The sequence below is a fragment of the Carcharhinus amblyrhynchos genome, chromosome 6 (assembly GCF_965287045.1).
Source record: "Carcharhinus amblyrhynchos chromosome 6, sCarAmb.v2.hapA, whole genome shotgun sequence".
Lineage (NCBI taxonomy): Eukaryota > Metazoa > Chordata > Chondrichthyes > Carcharhiniformes > Carcharhinidae > Carcharhinus > Carcharhinus amblyrhynchos.
Genome location: NC_137329.1, coordinates 40,440,291 through 40,455,981, shown reverse-complemented (window position 1 = coordinate 40,455,981; position 15,691 = coordinate 40,440,291). Strand labels below are relative to the sequence as shown.

Sequence of the window (15,691 nt, the reverse complement as noted above, 5' to 3'; positions counted from 1 at the left end):
ATTACAAAAAAGCTTGTAGAATTATGTCCAATATGTACTAATATCCAACATTTCATATGTCATATTTTTTCATATATATGCTCTGTGGCAAATGATAATCAGCTGGATTTAATATATCCGTCACAGCGAGAATCGTGGGAGACAAGTCAGTCCCGCACCAGTGAGAAAAACCTCATGATTAAGCTGGAGGCAGGAATGGGACAATGGGAGAATCCTAACTGCTCACAGTGGATTATTGATTAATTATTGAATAAGCTGACATCAACTATCCTTGAGCACTCTGGAATGAAATGGTGTCTCAGGAATTACATGTGAATGACTTGATTTTCCCATGATTCCAGAAGGCTGCCAGGTAAAAAGGTACCTAATGCCACAGTAAGAGACCCAGCAGCATGGTGAGAGTCTGGATGCTGGAAGCCATCTACTCACTGCCTTGGCTTCCAACCCCACTGTTCCCCATCTCTCAAGACCTCCTTTTCACAAATCCCATCCTGCACTTTGTTGTGGTCCATGTTCCTCAGTGATCCCTGGCCTCTTTCTAGGTTCATTATCAGTAACAGACATTGCTCCTGGTGGTGCTGCCTGAAATGGAGGGCCGCTAACCTCTGATTAGCTCTAGCAGCTCTCAGTGCACTGCATTACTGACTCTGGGGTCCTAAATCCTGGTGAAGGCCTAACGCTGACTAGTTAAGTGCTTGATCCCATTGAACCTGCTCCTCTGTGTCATTGCAGATTTACCACTATTTTTCTAACTGGGGTGGAACCTGCGTTAATTATACTACATTCCACCAATGTTTCTTTTCATAAAACAGATAACTGGGAGCAGAATAGGAGATGAGTTTTGGTAAACAGGTAAGTTTTGCAAATTAACCTTTGTAATAAAATTTTAAATACCAAATATATTCTTGGCTCATTAATCATTCTTGGCAAATGTCTAATCTTTCAACACAGAATAAACATTAATCGTCCCAGATCTAGAACTTACCAAGTTTTTGAGTCTGGAGCTGCATGACACCTTCAGAACAAATCCTGAAAATGATGACAAAGACATAACTTTCAAACATGCAGTTTTATGATCAATCTTCAAAACAAATGCAGATATTTAATATGAAGTGTTTCACATCCAACATTAATCAGCTAAGGCAATAGTCAATAGTGGGATTCTCTGGCGTCCCCATGATGCCTTTCTCGCAGCGGGAGGCAGCATGCCACTGGTCTGGAAGATCCCACTGGTATTGGTCCCTCCACCAAGGGGAGAAGTTTTTTCCTGTCTACTCTATCTGTACCCCTCATACATCACAGTCATGTCCTCCCCTCAGTCTCCAAAAACTTAACAGTATAAATAACGTGTTCACAGTTTAAACATCTAATAGCCATCTTTAATTTACCCATATACTAAAGAAGGACATGCAAAAAACTTTACTTGAACATCTAAATTCTTACCAATTAATACAATAAACAAATTAGCCAGTTGAAATGATCCCTTGTAGTCACAACCATGATAAAACTGAACTAAGGATTTTTACTTTAAGAAGGTGTCTTGATGATAAATTTTTCCCTCTGGAGCACACATCAAGCAGTTGGTAGGGGTATTTTATGCAGCCATCTGTGTTTAATGAGCACATGCATATAAAGGGGGTCTGGGGAAGGAGAATCTAGAGACTGTTTGATTGGGCCAAGACTGAATTCAGGTCTGGAGAAGCTGAGATAGAAGGTTGGAGGGCGCTGGTGAAGGGAGGGGTATTCACAAATTTCACCATTGAAAAAGAAAATCCTTTGGAACTGTTACCCACAGGTCACTTTAATGAACCTTTGCACGTTAAATATTTTAATGGTCTGGATTTTGCAGTGGTGAAGTTGTGGAACTTGCACTGATTTGAAAGAAAGCTGCCCGCGAAGATCTGGTCCTGAATTTTAAATCAGTCTGGCATGTACACTCAGCACATCCAGAAGTGGGCACAAAACGCTACGGTCAGCACTGAAATTTTAATTCACGTTGGCTGGCCAAGTAAAGGTCAGCTGGCATGAAACACATACAAGGAAAGGCTCAGTGCTGTTGGGGAGAGCAGGAAAGGACAGTATCTGAGTAAAAAGAAAGTGCAGGCATGCATCTCTAACATGCTCCCACCAACTTTTGGTGTGATTTCACACACTTCTGAGTTGGGAGCACACCTGCCTGAATAAAGTAAAATTCTGGCCCTAGAGATTCATCTGGCACAGATTTCCCCTTTCCCAAAGGCAGTTTAAATTTTGCAAGTCAACTGAACTGCAGTAATGTCAACAAGAAGATTAAATAGTGAATCATATTGAAGCATTTCCACAAACAGCAAACTAGGAAGTTAAAAGCATTGAACCAGATTATTATTAATATAAAATTTCAGATTACAAAATAATTGGATTAAGATAGAAGTTAAAATAAAGATAAACTTTTTAAATAACAAAAAACTTCAGCATAATGGAGAAATTTGACATTTCACAAAAATAAAGTTAGTTCTTCAAGGTCAACAATGGTGTTCTGCTAAATGTAACTTTGTCAAGAGTTAGAGTGTTAAGAGTGAAAGTTAATTTCAGTTCAAAGATTTCCCATTGAATGCAGGTCCACCAAGCAATACTGCATCCCCTGGAGAAACATATAAGCACTGACAGTAACTTCCAGATTTTGGGAATACTCTACACATTTGTGGACTCCTGAAGTTCTGAACTGTTTCAGTGGAGTAATGGTGGTCAATGCTGACAATAAGCTTCTCATTGGTTTCTATAAAATGCATTAGTCATCCATTTCAACACGTCTAAAAACCCTGTCAAGGGAGCTTCAGGCAGCTAATGGACAAGCAATCTTTTTCTCCAATCTTTCATTGCTAATTACCCATTTTCCAATGTGAATAGGACAGGACGTGATTGAAAAGTTCTCTCTCTCATAATATTATGATTAAGGTCCTGCAATGTAAACTGATAATCTGTATAGTATAGATAACCCTCATAGACTTTTATTTCTATCTTCTGACATATGGGCGGCATGGTGGCACAGTGGTTAGCACTGCTGCCTCACAGTGCCTGGGACCAGAGTTCAATTCTGGCCTCAGGTCACTGTGTGTGTAGAGTTTGCTCATTCTCCCTGTGTCTGCGTGGGTTTCCTCAGGGTGCTCCAGTTTCCACCCACATTCCAAAGATGTGTGGGTTAGGTGATTGGCTATGCCACATTTCCCCTTAGTGTCAGGGGGATTAGCAGGGTAAATATGTGGAGTTACGTGAATAGACTCTGGGTGGAATTGTTGTCAGTGCAGACTTGATAGGCTGAATGGCCTCCTTCTGCACTGTAGATTTTCGATGATATTTTCACCCCTCCCTAAAAGATTGTTCATGTTAATTATTTATACTTATAAACATAATCATGTTAGAAACAGTATCTAATTGAACAATTGTCCATCATACTGGAACATTGGATCACAAGTATGAATAAATGGTTAAACATCATGATATCAATCAGTGAAGAAAGTAAACAGCGTTTATCAAAAATTAAAACCAAAGCATGTAACTTAGGAGTAATAGTATTGGAATGACTATTCCTTTTACTGGACTTACTGCTAGCTGGAATGGCAACTGGGAAATGAATTGAAGGACCCAGAAGAAAAGATTCCCAAATCTCATTGTTCTCCGGAGCATTGAACCTGGTGGCTGTGGCTGTGGTGAGTGCCTGATTTGAATTGAAAACCGCTTTTTTTCTGTACTTCCGGTTCTCGGGGCTTGTTAGAGTGTAGTTTACTTCCGAACCGGAAGTTAGGCGAGGGGATTGTCGGTAAGGGGGAGCGGGGGGTATAAAAAAGGGGTAGCAGCATACAGCGGGCAGCGTCGGGAGCGGGCAGCAGAGTGAGTGGGAGCTGAGTGAGAAGGGCTTTGGCTCGCTGGGCTTAGGAGAGAGCAGGCTTAGACAAGGGAGTTGCAGTTTTCTACCTTTTGGCGGTTACAGGAGGTTGGGACATTGGCAGGGAATATAGGGAGGAATATAAGCTGTGTCAGGTGCCGCATGTGGGAGTTCTTGGTGGCGTCACGTGTCCCCAAGGTCCACATCTGCACTAAATGTTTAGAACTGCAGCGCTTGAGGGCCCGGGTCAGGCAGCTCGAGGGGCGTCTGGAAGATGCGTTTCTAGTCAGGGAAAATGAGGAGTTAATGGCTAGGAACCATGAGCAGGAAGAGGTCCCAAGGGCTGAAGAGCAGGAAGGGTGGACGACTGTTAGGAGGAGAAAGAGGAAGAAGAAGAGTAGTCAGGGTCCCCCGGCCTCCCCAGAGGCCCCCCAATGTTCGACGACAGGGGCACAGAAAGATAGGCAGGAGGGGCAGACTGACTTAGAGGGACAGAAGGGGGCTGGCAAGGTGATAGTGGTAGGGTCCGAGGTATTGATAGGAGGTTCTGTGGACAGAGGCGTGACTCCAGGATGGTTGTCTGCCTCCCTGGAGCAGGGGTAAAGGATGTAACAGAAAGGGTAGAGGGAATTTTGAAAGGGGAGGGGGCACAGGCTGAGGTCATAGTACACGTAGGGGAGGGGGACATAGGAAGGAGGAGTAGGGTAGAGGTCCGTAGGCAATTTAGGGAGTTGGGGTCCAAACTAAAGAGCAGGACCTCCAGGGTGGCACTCTCTGGGTTGCTGCCCAGTACCAGCAGGGCAAAGAATGACGAGATCATGAAGCTGAATGCATGGTTGAGGGATTGGTGTAGGGTAGAGGACTTTACTTTTGTGGATCACTGGGAGGTGTTTAGGAGAGAAGGGCAACTGTACAGGAGGGGTGGGGAGAATTTGAACGGGAGGGGAACTAGTGTCTTAGCGGGGAGGTTAGCTGGGGTGTTTAGGAATGGTTTAAACTAATAGGGAGGGGGGGTGGGGATGTGGCTGGGAGAGAGTTGGGTGAAAGGAAAATTGTCAGGGGGAAGGAGGTTCCAAGGGACACTCGTGGGTTGAACTGTGTCTGTTTCAATGCTAGGAGTGTGACAGGGAAAACGGATGAGCTTAGGGCCTTGATGTTTGTGAGGAAGTTAGATGTGGTGGCTGTAATGGAGACGTGGTTACGGGAAGGGCAGGACTGGCAGCTGAATGTTCCTGGGTACAAGTGTTTCAGGTGTGACAGAGGAGGGTTGAAGAGAGGTGGAGGGGTGGCACTGTTAGTAAAGGAGAACATCACAGTAGTGCAGAGGGAGGACAATATGGAAGAGATAGGGATTGAGTCACTGTGGGTGGAGTTGAGGAATAAAAAGGGAGAGATTACATTGCTAGGGGTATACTATAGGCCACCCAACAGCCTGAGGTCAGTGGAGGAAGGCATTTGCAGGGGCATTTTGGATAGGTGCGGGAAGAATAGGGTGGTTGTAGTGGGTGACTTTAATCTACCTGAAGTGAATTGGAGGGGGCCTAGAGCTGGGGGTACGGAGGGAGAGGAGTTTGTGAAATGTGTTTTGGAAGGGTCTCTAGAGCAGTATGTAACTAGCCCGACTAGGGGAGGGGCTATACTGGATTTAGTGTTGGGTAATGAGCCGGGGCAGGTGGTTGAGGTAGAGGTAGGCGAACATGTGGCTAACAGTGACCACAAGTCCGTCTAATTTAGGATAAAAATGGAAAGGGATGAGTGCCAGCCGAAGGGGAGTGTGCTGAACTGGGGAAAGGCGAGTTATAGCAGGATTAGGAGGGAGCTGCAGGACACTGAATGGGAGGGACTGTTAGCTGGAAAGTCCACGGTTGGCAAGTGGGAGGCTTTTAAGGGCAAAATGAAATGGTTGCAGGGGAGGTATGTTCCGGTTAAGCGGAAGGATGGGAAAGGTAGGATTAGAGAGCCGTGGATTACAGGGGGTATTGAAGACTTGGTCAGGAAGAAGAGGGAGGCGTATGTTAGGTCGAAACAACTGGGTACAGAGAGTGCGCTGGAGGAATATAGAGAGAGTAGGAGGGAGCTAAAAAGGGGAATTAGAAGGGCGAAGAGGGGGCATGAAATGGCTTTGGCTGGTAGGATTAAGGAAAATCCAAAGGCATTTTATTCCTATATTAGGAGCAAGAGAGTAGTTAGAGGGAAAATTGGTCCTCTTAGGGACAAAAGTGGGGAGTTATGTATTGAGTCGGAGGGAATGGGGGAGCTCCTGAATGAATACTTTGCGTCGGTATTCACGAGGGAGAGGGGGTCGGAATCATGCGGTCTCTTGGAGGGAGCTGAGGATCAGCTGCAGGAAATAGCTATTACGAGGGAGGAAGTGCTAGGGCTTTTAGGTAGCGTAAGGACGGATAAAGCTCTGGGGCCTGATGGTATTTATCCCAGGCTGCTTAGGGAGGTGAAAGATGAAATTGCTGGGCCTCTGGCGCAAATCTTTGTCTCTTCTTTGGACACAGGTGAGGTCCCAGAAGACTGGAGGGTAGCTAATGTGGTACCGCTGTTTAAAAAAGGTAGTAGGGACAATCCTGGAAATTATAGACCGGTGAGTTTGACATCGGTGGTAGGGAAATTAATGGAAAAAATACTTAGGGGTAGGATGTATGAGCATTTGGAGCGTTGCGATCTGATTAGGGATACGCAACATGGCTTTGTTAGAGGGAGGTCTTGCCTTACGAATCTGGTGGAATTCTTTGAGGAGGTGACAAAAATGGTTGACGATGGGTGAGCCGTTGATGTCATCTATATGGATTTCAGTAAGGCGTTTGACAAAATCCCTCATGGTAGGCTGGTAGAAAAGGTTAAGGCGCATGGGATACGAGGTCAGGTAGCTAGGTGGATTGAGAACTGGCTGGGCAATAGGAGACAGAGGGTCGTTGTGGAGGGGACCTTGTCGGGCTGGAGGCCAGTGACCAGTGGTGTGCTGCAGGGCTCAGTACTGGGACCTCTCCTCTTTGTAGTATACATAAATGACTTGGAAGAGAGCGTAGGTGGTGTGATCAGCAAGTTTGCTGATGACACCAAGATGGCAGGGTTGGCGGGTACTGAAGTGGAATGTCAGGTGATACAACAGGATATAGATAGGTTGGTGCGTTGGGCAGATAGGTGGCAGATGGAATTTAATCCTGACAAATGCAAGGTGATGCATTTTGGAAGGAATAATGCAGAGAGGAGCTATGTGATAAAAGGTAGACAGATTAGGAGTATAGACATACAGAGGGACCTGGGAGTGCAGGTTCACAAATCCATGAAGGTTGCGACACAAGTGGAGAAGGTTGTTAGGAAGGCTTATGGAATGCTAGCCTTTATAGGAAGGGGTATAGAGTATAAAAGCTGCCGTCTAATGCTTCAGTTGTATAGAACATTGGTTAGACCGCATTTGGAGTACTGCGTCCAGTTCTGGTCACCTTACTACCGGCTCTGGAGAGGGTTCAGAGGAGGTTTACCAGGATGTTGCCTGGCATGGAGGGGCTGGGTTATGAGGAAAGGTTGGAGAAACTGGGACTATTCTCCTTGGAAAGACGGAGATTGAGGGGGGACATGATAGAGGTATATAAGATACTGAAGGGAATAGATAGAGTCAATAGTGAGAGACTGCTCCCTAGACTGGGTACAAATACGAGAGGTCATAATTTAAGGGTGAGGGGGGAGAGGTATAACTTGGATGTGAGAGGAAGGTTCTTTACGCAGAGAGTCGTGGGGGTATGGAACGCGCTACCGAGTAGGGTGGTGGAGGCAGGAACGTTGGACTCGTTTAAGGTTCAGTTAGACAGACACATGAGTGAAACGAGGATGGAGGGTTATAGTAGGGGCTATTAAATAAGGTCAGAACCTCGGGAGACACCGGAAATGCAGACTTGTAACTTAACGTTTTTGTCTTTTTATTCCGCAGGTGGAGGTCCACCTCGTTGTCAAACGAGGGGCATGTACACGGTGGGTCGTGCGTGGGCTGCTCTTGGAGGTTCCGGGAGTGGCCTAGTACTTCGTGTCGGTGTGTGTGCTTGATCCTGGACCGGTAGACGGGCGCCGCAACAGCTCAGTGACTAGCACTGCTAGCTGTGCAGATACATGGATTTGGGCCTGTGTCTGTGGGAGTTTGTGCATTCTCCCTGTGGTTGCATGGGTTTCCTCCGGGCGCTCCGGTTTCCTCCCACACCCCAAAGATGTGCTCTTAGGCTGATTGGTTTACCAAATTGACACTATTCTCCCCTGAATCTGGCTAAGTTAGGGGTTCCATTCGTAGACACGCAGGGTAGAAAAGGTGTAGGGTGATGCGGCGGAGCGGGCTCATTGGGCCGAACGGCCTGTTTCCCGTGCTGGGTTGTTCTTTGTTCTTTGTTCTTTTTGTAAGTCAACATACTAAAGGGAAATGGATTTCCCTCCCAACTAAGAGTGAGCTGAAAACTGATGGGCAGAGTCCTACAATGAAAACTAAAATTACTCAACTAAGCCAGAAAAATGCTCTCTTTACTACAAGTAGTTTTCTAATAAATTTCAGAGATAAAGGCCAGATTCTCCAATCTCCCATGCAGCTGGGATTCTCCTGTCCTGCTGTAATGAAAAGAGATTTGGCTAAGTGCCAAATTCTCCATTCTTGCTGGCAGCGGAGGCAGGACATGAAAATCTGGAGATTTCCAGCCAAGATCTTCCTTTAGTTTGTTGTACAAGAGCAAGAGATGGTGAACATGTTTTAATTATCACTAGTGTTCAGTTGCATTAGAAATAAACACTGGAAGATGAACTAGAAATTGCAGTGACTACTCACCACATTCCTGAGGAACTAATTGCCACTTCTCCAGGTGAGTATTCTGCACCCATAAAATAACAAGGACAATCACTCCTGCAAAAGTCAATTACATCATTTCAAATCTTATTTATACAATACATTCACTAAATTCATGTACGTGTGCTATGGGGAAATTGTATGGATTAAACATAGCACTTCAAATTGCAATCAAAAATCAGTTTTGAAATGTGAATAGAAAAACAATGGTCCCAAGGCAGATGAGATTTTTGCTTAAGCTATACTTAAAGTGAGCATCCTTTTACCAGATACATTTTATATCATAACATGTAACTTGTATTATGCTGAGAAGTGCTGATTATCAAGGTATATGTTAAAGTAAATATTTATCTTATAGATTCTAAATCTCTTTTAAGAGGGGCCCACAAAACAGTTTAATATCCATAGTTCAGCTATATGTACACATTAATATATTTATAGTCAACTTTATTAAATGTGTGGTCTATAATTGGAAGTGCTAGTTGCTCTATTGTGACAAAACCTACAAATTTCTAAATCAGCGTGAAAATTGTTGTGTTGGCTAATGCCTCACTTTGATAATGAAAATCTCAGAAGTGGTAACTATGGCTCTTGAACAAATTTGAATGTTAAAAGCTTTCGCCAGCCTTGGAAATTACCTATTCCCAATTATCACTGGCTTCTCTCCTCTTCTGTTTTTCTTGAGACATCCATAACCATTAATTGAACTAAACAACAGTTTAACATAAATTAATAGTTTACAAACTCACAATAAAGGCAACCAGGACATATTTTTCAATGAGAGAATCTTTTGGTAGTCATTAAAAAACGCAAGGAGAGATTTTGGTGAAGTGATGGAGGCCTCTCTCAGGTTCTTGTTACTCTTTCAGGGATTGTGGGCATCACTGGCTAGGCCAGCATTTATTGCCCATCCCAAACTGCCCTTGAGAAGGTGTGGTGAACTGCATTCTTGAACCGCTATGGTGCATGTGGCATTGGTACATACACAGTATTGTTCAAGAGTTCCAGCATTTTGACCCACTTTACCACAACATTGCCAGGAGAAGGCAATCAAGAGCCAGCAAGGGTGGGGGAGGCGTTGTTGGGTGGCCAATTCAGGTCAGCAGAGGGCCAGCAGCTTCAGATCTTCATGGTGTAGCTGAGAAAGGTGACCAGTGCTGAGGCCAAAAAAAGAATGCAGAGGTACCTACATTTTGAGTCACCCCAGAAGGTTAAACATTACATAAATTCATAGCTAGGCCTGGCAGGCTGGGGCCCAGAGAATGGAGCTAAAATCCCTCTAGTGAAAGAGTTGGGGCCGTCAGAGCGCCATTCACTGCTGGCAGCCCACTTTGTGCAGCATGAGACCCAGTACTAAGGTCCAAGCCCTTGGAATCCACTGTGAGCTATGGGTTGGCTGCCCTGCCAATGGTAAAATGCCAATAGTTTCGGAAAATTGTCCTTAATTGGGCCATTAGTCACTTAAATTAGTTGCCTGTTGAAGAAAGATGGGCAACTAACCCATTGCCATTTCCATTGCTGAGAAATTTCCCAGTGGTAGGCTATGTCTGGTAGTCATTTTAATGTAGCCGCATGGCATTCAGCCAATTGGGCAGTGGGTAGAATTCTGCCCACAATCTCCACAAAACTTTTGGCAACAATCATATTCTACACATCATGTAATTAAAGAATATCTTATCTTAAAGAAACCAGCAGCTGAATTTCCAGTTGGGAAGCTGAAGTACGTTCTTTTGGAAAAGAATGTGTCAGGGAATTACTGGCTGTTTTGCTGCATGGTTTTGCAATATAAGACGGCTGCATTCCACAAACAGAATAATATAAAATTACAACTGGGAGTGCTTCCAAAAACTAGGAGCTTATTAACCCCATTAACTGCACTAAACAATCTGAAAGAATATAAAGCTGTGTAGGATTGTGAATATCAAAAATTGATTAATCAGCACAGGAGTATCAAAGTTACGGTAACATAACACTATTGACAACTAGTTGACCCACTGGAAAGTAATGCCAAAGTGAACAGAGAAAGTTTCAAGTATCTTTTCTGTTTCAGTAATATGTGCAAAACATTTACTTCAAATATAGCACAAAGGTTTTCAGCCATTGTTACATACAATCTAAGCACGAGTTGGGAATTAAGATATTCAGTTTAGTGTTATTTTTATTTTCAGGGAAGGAAACAGGGTCATTTACATATTTGAAATTGTTGGATTAGTTTGCATCAAATGATACAACCTGGAAGAAGGCTATTCAGCCCACCACGTTAGTGTCAACCAACTAAATACAGCCTTAAAAAGCTCAAATATTAATGAGATTGAGACAAATTATCTCATGGACCTCCATAAAATATCAATGACCATCATTTGATCTCGGATGTTCCTCAAACATCCTTCGATAAATGTCATATACTCCTCTCATGGGTGCAACTGGCCTATCTGCAGTCTTGCAGCATAATAAGAAAAAAACATTATGGCTGGGATTTTTGACCATTCACACCCCGTCGTCACTGCAAGCAATGACCGAAAATTTAGCGCTCAGCCATCTCTCCAATCAGCGCAGTGAGCTCAGAAAATCCCGCCAGCATGAACAGTCAGAAAATTCCACCCTATAACTTTGAATTGTATTGCTTAAATTATATATCACATGCAACAGTTAAATTATCCAAAAGGGCATTTCAACAAGCAATCCTCTTCTGATTCATAAATGTTGTCACTTACTTCTTCACGCACGTGTGTGATCTGGTGTTGTAAAATGTACCGTCAGGGCAGTTGCATCCTTCAGCACATTCACCAAAACATTCTTCTGGCGTAGATATTGACTCGCAGGTCTGATTACAGAATGATACACAAGTGCCATACTTCATTGTGTCTGGGCACTGAATGGCTGTAGAGATTAAACATATGCATGAAGGGTATTATTTATCAGGGAAAATTCAGGATATTTTCAGTTAGCCATCAGAAATTTATTGTTTCAGGAAACATGGATGATGCCGTTATTGGAATATTTGAGAACTGCAACGTATCATTTTAGGTTCAATCTATACAACGGAGTAAGTGATAACAAGCAGAAACTAGGGATAGAATTTTAAAATCAGGGCTGGGAACTTGACTCGAGTAATTTTTGGGTCCTGGCCCTGCACCACAATTGTATCACCGGGAGACAGGAGCTGCTTGCTGAGCGTGAATGGCAAAGACAAACTGCAGACATGATGGAGCCTGACACAGTCTTGCAGAAGAGAGCAGACCTTGGCAAACCAAAAGCCTTACTGAATTAAAAAGTGACCAAATGGCTCAACGCAAGATAAAGCACAAGATCCTCCAACTCCTGAAATTTTTCAGCATTAGTAAAAACTTTAACTTCTGTCCACTTTGAACCCAAAAGCTGTAAATTAAGTTGCAACAGACTGTTCATGTTTGGAGATTTCAGCTTTGGAACTCATATTCTTACTCTCCACAAGTTCCTTGAGAAGTTTACTGGGCCAATTAGTGGCAAGTAGATTCCTTGATTGCTCCCTCCCTCTCTCCCTTTGGAAATTGCATTGTGTTTCTGTGGCAATGAGGTCAATTTTTAAATCATATCCTCACCCCTTCCTGATGCTATCAGCTATTGAAAATCCAGACCTGTGTTTCTCCAGAGGAAAATAGAAAAGATACAGGAACCTAGATAATTAGTCATAGTCTATGAATGATCTCAGTCACTTAACTGAGAGAAATAATTGATTATTTAGCTTGAGGGACATGGCTCCACATCAACCAGCGGGTAGGGCAAGAAGGCAGTTCTCAAGTCTCCCTCAGCTGGAACAGGAATCGAAACTATGTTGTTGGTATTATTCTAAGACACACTGTAGTCATCTACCCAACTGAATTAACACTCTCGTCTTTTTTTCAGGTCTGAAGAAAATAATCACAGATTTTTATGTTTTTATAAACCCAAAAACAAAATTACTTATTCTGAATAATAGCACCCAGATGATTAGTTTACAGGCACCCTGACATATCATGGATTGAAAGGCTTTCTCATATCTCACTATTTCCATGTTGCTTAATTTTACTCATATTATACATCACATCATAGAATATCTACAGTACAGAAGGAGACCATTCAGCCTATCAGGTTAACAACCTCAGGCTAAAGGGACGATCCTTTAAAACAGAAATGAGGAGGAATTTCTTCAGCCAGAGAGTGGTGAATCTGTGGAACTCTTTGCCGCAGGAGGCTGTGGAGGCCAGGCCATTGAGTGTCTTTAAGACAGAGACAGATAGGTCCTTGATTAATAAGGATTATGGGAAAGGCAGGAGAATGGGGATGAGAAAAATATCAGCTTTGACTGAATGGCGGAGCAGACTTGATGGGCCAAATGGCCTAATTCTGCTCTTATGCCTTATGATCTTATGTACTGACCAACTATTCCACCCAGGCCTTATTCCCACAACCCCATGCATTTACTCTGCTAATCCCACAGACACTTGGGTCAATTTAGTGTGGTCAATCAATCTGACCCGCACAGCTTTGGATTTGGGAGGAAACTGGAGCGCCCAGAGAAAACATGGGGAGAACGTGCAAACTCCACACAAACAATGAGCTGAGGCCGGAATTGAATCTGGGATCCTGGCGCTGTGAGGCACGGTGGCAGCAGTGCTAAACAGTATGCCTCTGTGCTGCCTTTTGATACATAAATTTATTTGTTATATAAACTAAATTTGTTACATATATTTTAAATTGCCATTGTTAATAATTATAAATTCTGCCAACAAGATTATTAGTTTAATTAATTCTAAAGAAGTATAAATTCTTTAATCATATTGTCACAATGGGCTGGATTTAGTGCAACTCATTATTGTGGAAACATGGCCCTCTGATCCACTTAACAATGGGAATGGCAAACATCTCTGATTATATGGAGGCAGAAGGGGTTGACACAGAATTCCTGGTTACCCGTGGCCGATGTTAGATTAATGAGTCAATTGATATCCATTATTCTTGAGCCCATTGCATGTTAATGGTGGCTCAGGGATTAAATGGTGAGCCACAGAGCCTTCACACAACCTCAGAAAACCACCCAGAAAACTTTAAGAGAAAATGTTAGAAAATCTCAGCAGGTCTGGCAGCATCTGTAAGGAAAGAGAGCTGAAGTTTGTCAAAGCTTTTACCCAGAAAACTTCATCAGATGTCAGCTTAAGGTTATGTCCCTCACAGTCAGGCACTTTATGCCTGGTCAATGGACCCAGCATCGGGCAAGAAGTTGATTGCCAAAAGCTATGTCCTCCTATTACATCCAACCAACCTCCTCACCTGAGCTTCCATCTTCAATACCTCACACCTGGACTTCACTCACCTGTAGCCTAGGATTACATGATGACCCTCGGCCTTTGATGAGTTCATTGCCACCAGCAACCATCACTCTGGTTGATGTTATTGGCATGAGAGGCTACCAGCCTCTGATTGGCCCTCTGCTCTCTGCAGGCACCACCACCACTGGGGATCTCAGTCTTTTAATGCCTAAAAGGCAATTGATTCTGTGGGGCCTCCTCAGTGAACCTGGTTGAGGTTGCCTATCAGTTGGCTGACTATAGGGCAAGAACCCCATTAGTCAACAAAATCCTGGCTAAATTTTCCTTTTTAATACTCTTTCAAAACGTAGTTACATTTTTGTGGTAAATCAGAATACATGTCCCATGACCTAAGATAAGGTGACGTCCAGTTCTACTTTGAATTCGGTTCATAGAATATAATGCATATTTTTCCCATCAAGAAATTTCATTCTATGTAACCAATACAGACATAATGCTTCCAGCATCTGAGCTTGAACAGATATGTTTTGCTCCCCCTCCTTACATATATCATTACATTTCCTTATTAGATGAACAAAACATAATTTAAAAATATATGTTCTACAGAACGTATCAAGTAAGATTAAATTTAGTCACAAGTAAGGCTTACATTGACATTGCAATGAAGTTACTGTGAAATTCTCCTTGTTGCTACATTTCAGCACCTGTTCAGGTCAATGCAGCTAACCAACACATCTTTCAGACTGTGGGAGGATACCAGAGCACCCGGAGACACGGGGAGAACGTGCAAACTTCACACAGACAGTGACCCAAGTCAGGAAACGAACCTAGGTCTCTGGCGCTATGAGGCAGCAGTGCTAACCACTGTGCCACTATGCCGCCCTGTATTGGTTTAAAGAGATAACAGAATAATGTCACAACCTTCCTAGTTGATATCAGCCATTTCCTGGTAACTGTGCTTAAAAGACAGTAGTCCTACAATTTAGTGTGCCAGCTGAATCTGATGGATACATTGTGGGTCATCCATCATTAAAACAACCATTTTCTACTCTTGCTCATCTTCCCACAGTGCAAATAGTGGACCAAGTTCAATACTCAAGCATAAACAACATAGGTCAAGGTTTTCTGTTCAATCTGCCTCACGTTTTATGCCGATGAATGTGGCCCACCATTGGTCAGCTGTGGGACCAGAAGTCAATGACGTTTTCCATTGACTGCACCCCTCACTGCCACGAAACCCATCACAGAGGGGCGCTGTCGGTGGGTTTAGAAGATTCTGCCAGCATGAATAGGTGGAAAGCTCTAGCCATAGTGTCAGCTTTGCCTCAGATATGTAACAATTCAATTTTCTGCAATGTTATATTTCATGAGAAGGTCTACAGTGCACCAGGCATGCATTTTGGGACTTTAGAACAGTGGCCGGAATTTTCCCATCCTGCCCGCCATGGGAATCAAAGTGGGCGGGGGCAGACCATGCAAAGGTCCATTAACCTTGGGTTGGGTTTTCCAGCCTTAGGAGACTGCAGCCAGAAAATCCTGCCCATTATATCCTTTGATTTAAATATCTAATATTGAAATAATCGCCTTAACAAACACAACACTTTTTCAATAGTTTATAAGCCTCTCTTGTTCTTCCTACAAAATCCCCTCTCTATCACGTATCAAATCTGTTAAAATGAAAATCATTACACCATACCCTATTCTTTCATT

The 15,691-nt window shown here is 43.3% G+C and overlaps 1 protein-coding gene across 1 annotated transcript in view; it reads right to left on the bottom strand.

The window, feature by feature from the left end:
• Nucleotides 1-15,691, bottom strand: part of otog (otogelin) — a 248,022-nt gene that overhangs the window by 169,577 nt on the left and 62,754 nt on the right. Inside the window, exons 20-22 of the mRNA XM_080189956.1 lie at nucleotides 11,408-11,573; nucleotides 8,676-8,750; nucleotides 986-1,029 (exon numbers count right to left, since the gene is read on the bottom strand). Coding sequence (XP_080046082.1) covers nucleotides 986-1,029; nucleotides 8,676-8,750; nucleotides 11,408-11,573 — 285 coding nt within the window. The remainder of the gene's footprint in view (nucleotides 1-985; nucleotides 1,030-8,675; nucleotides 8,751-11,407; nucleotides 11,574-15,691) is intronic.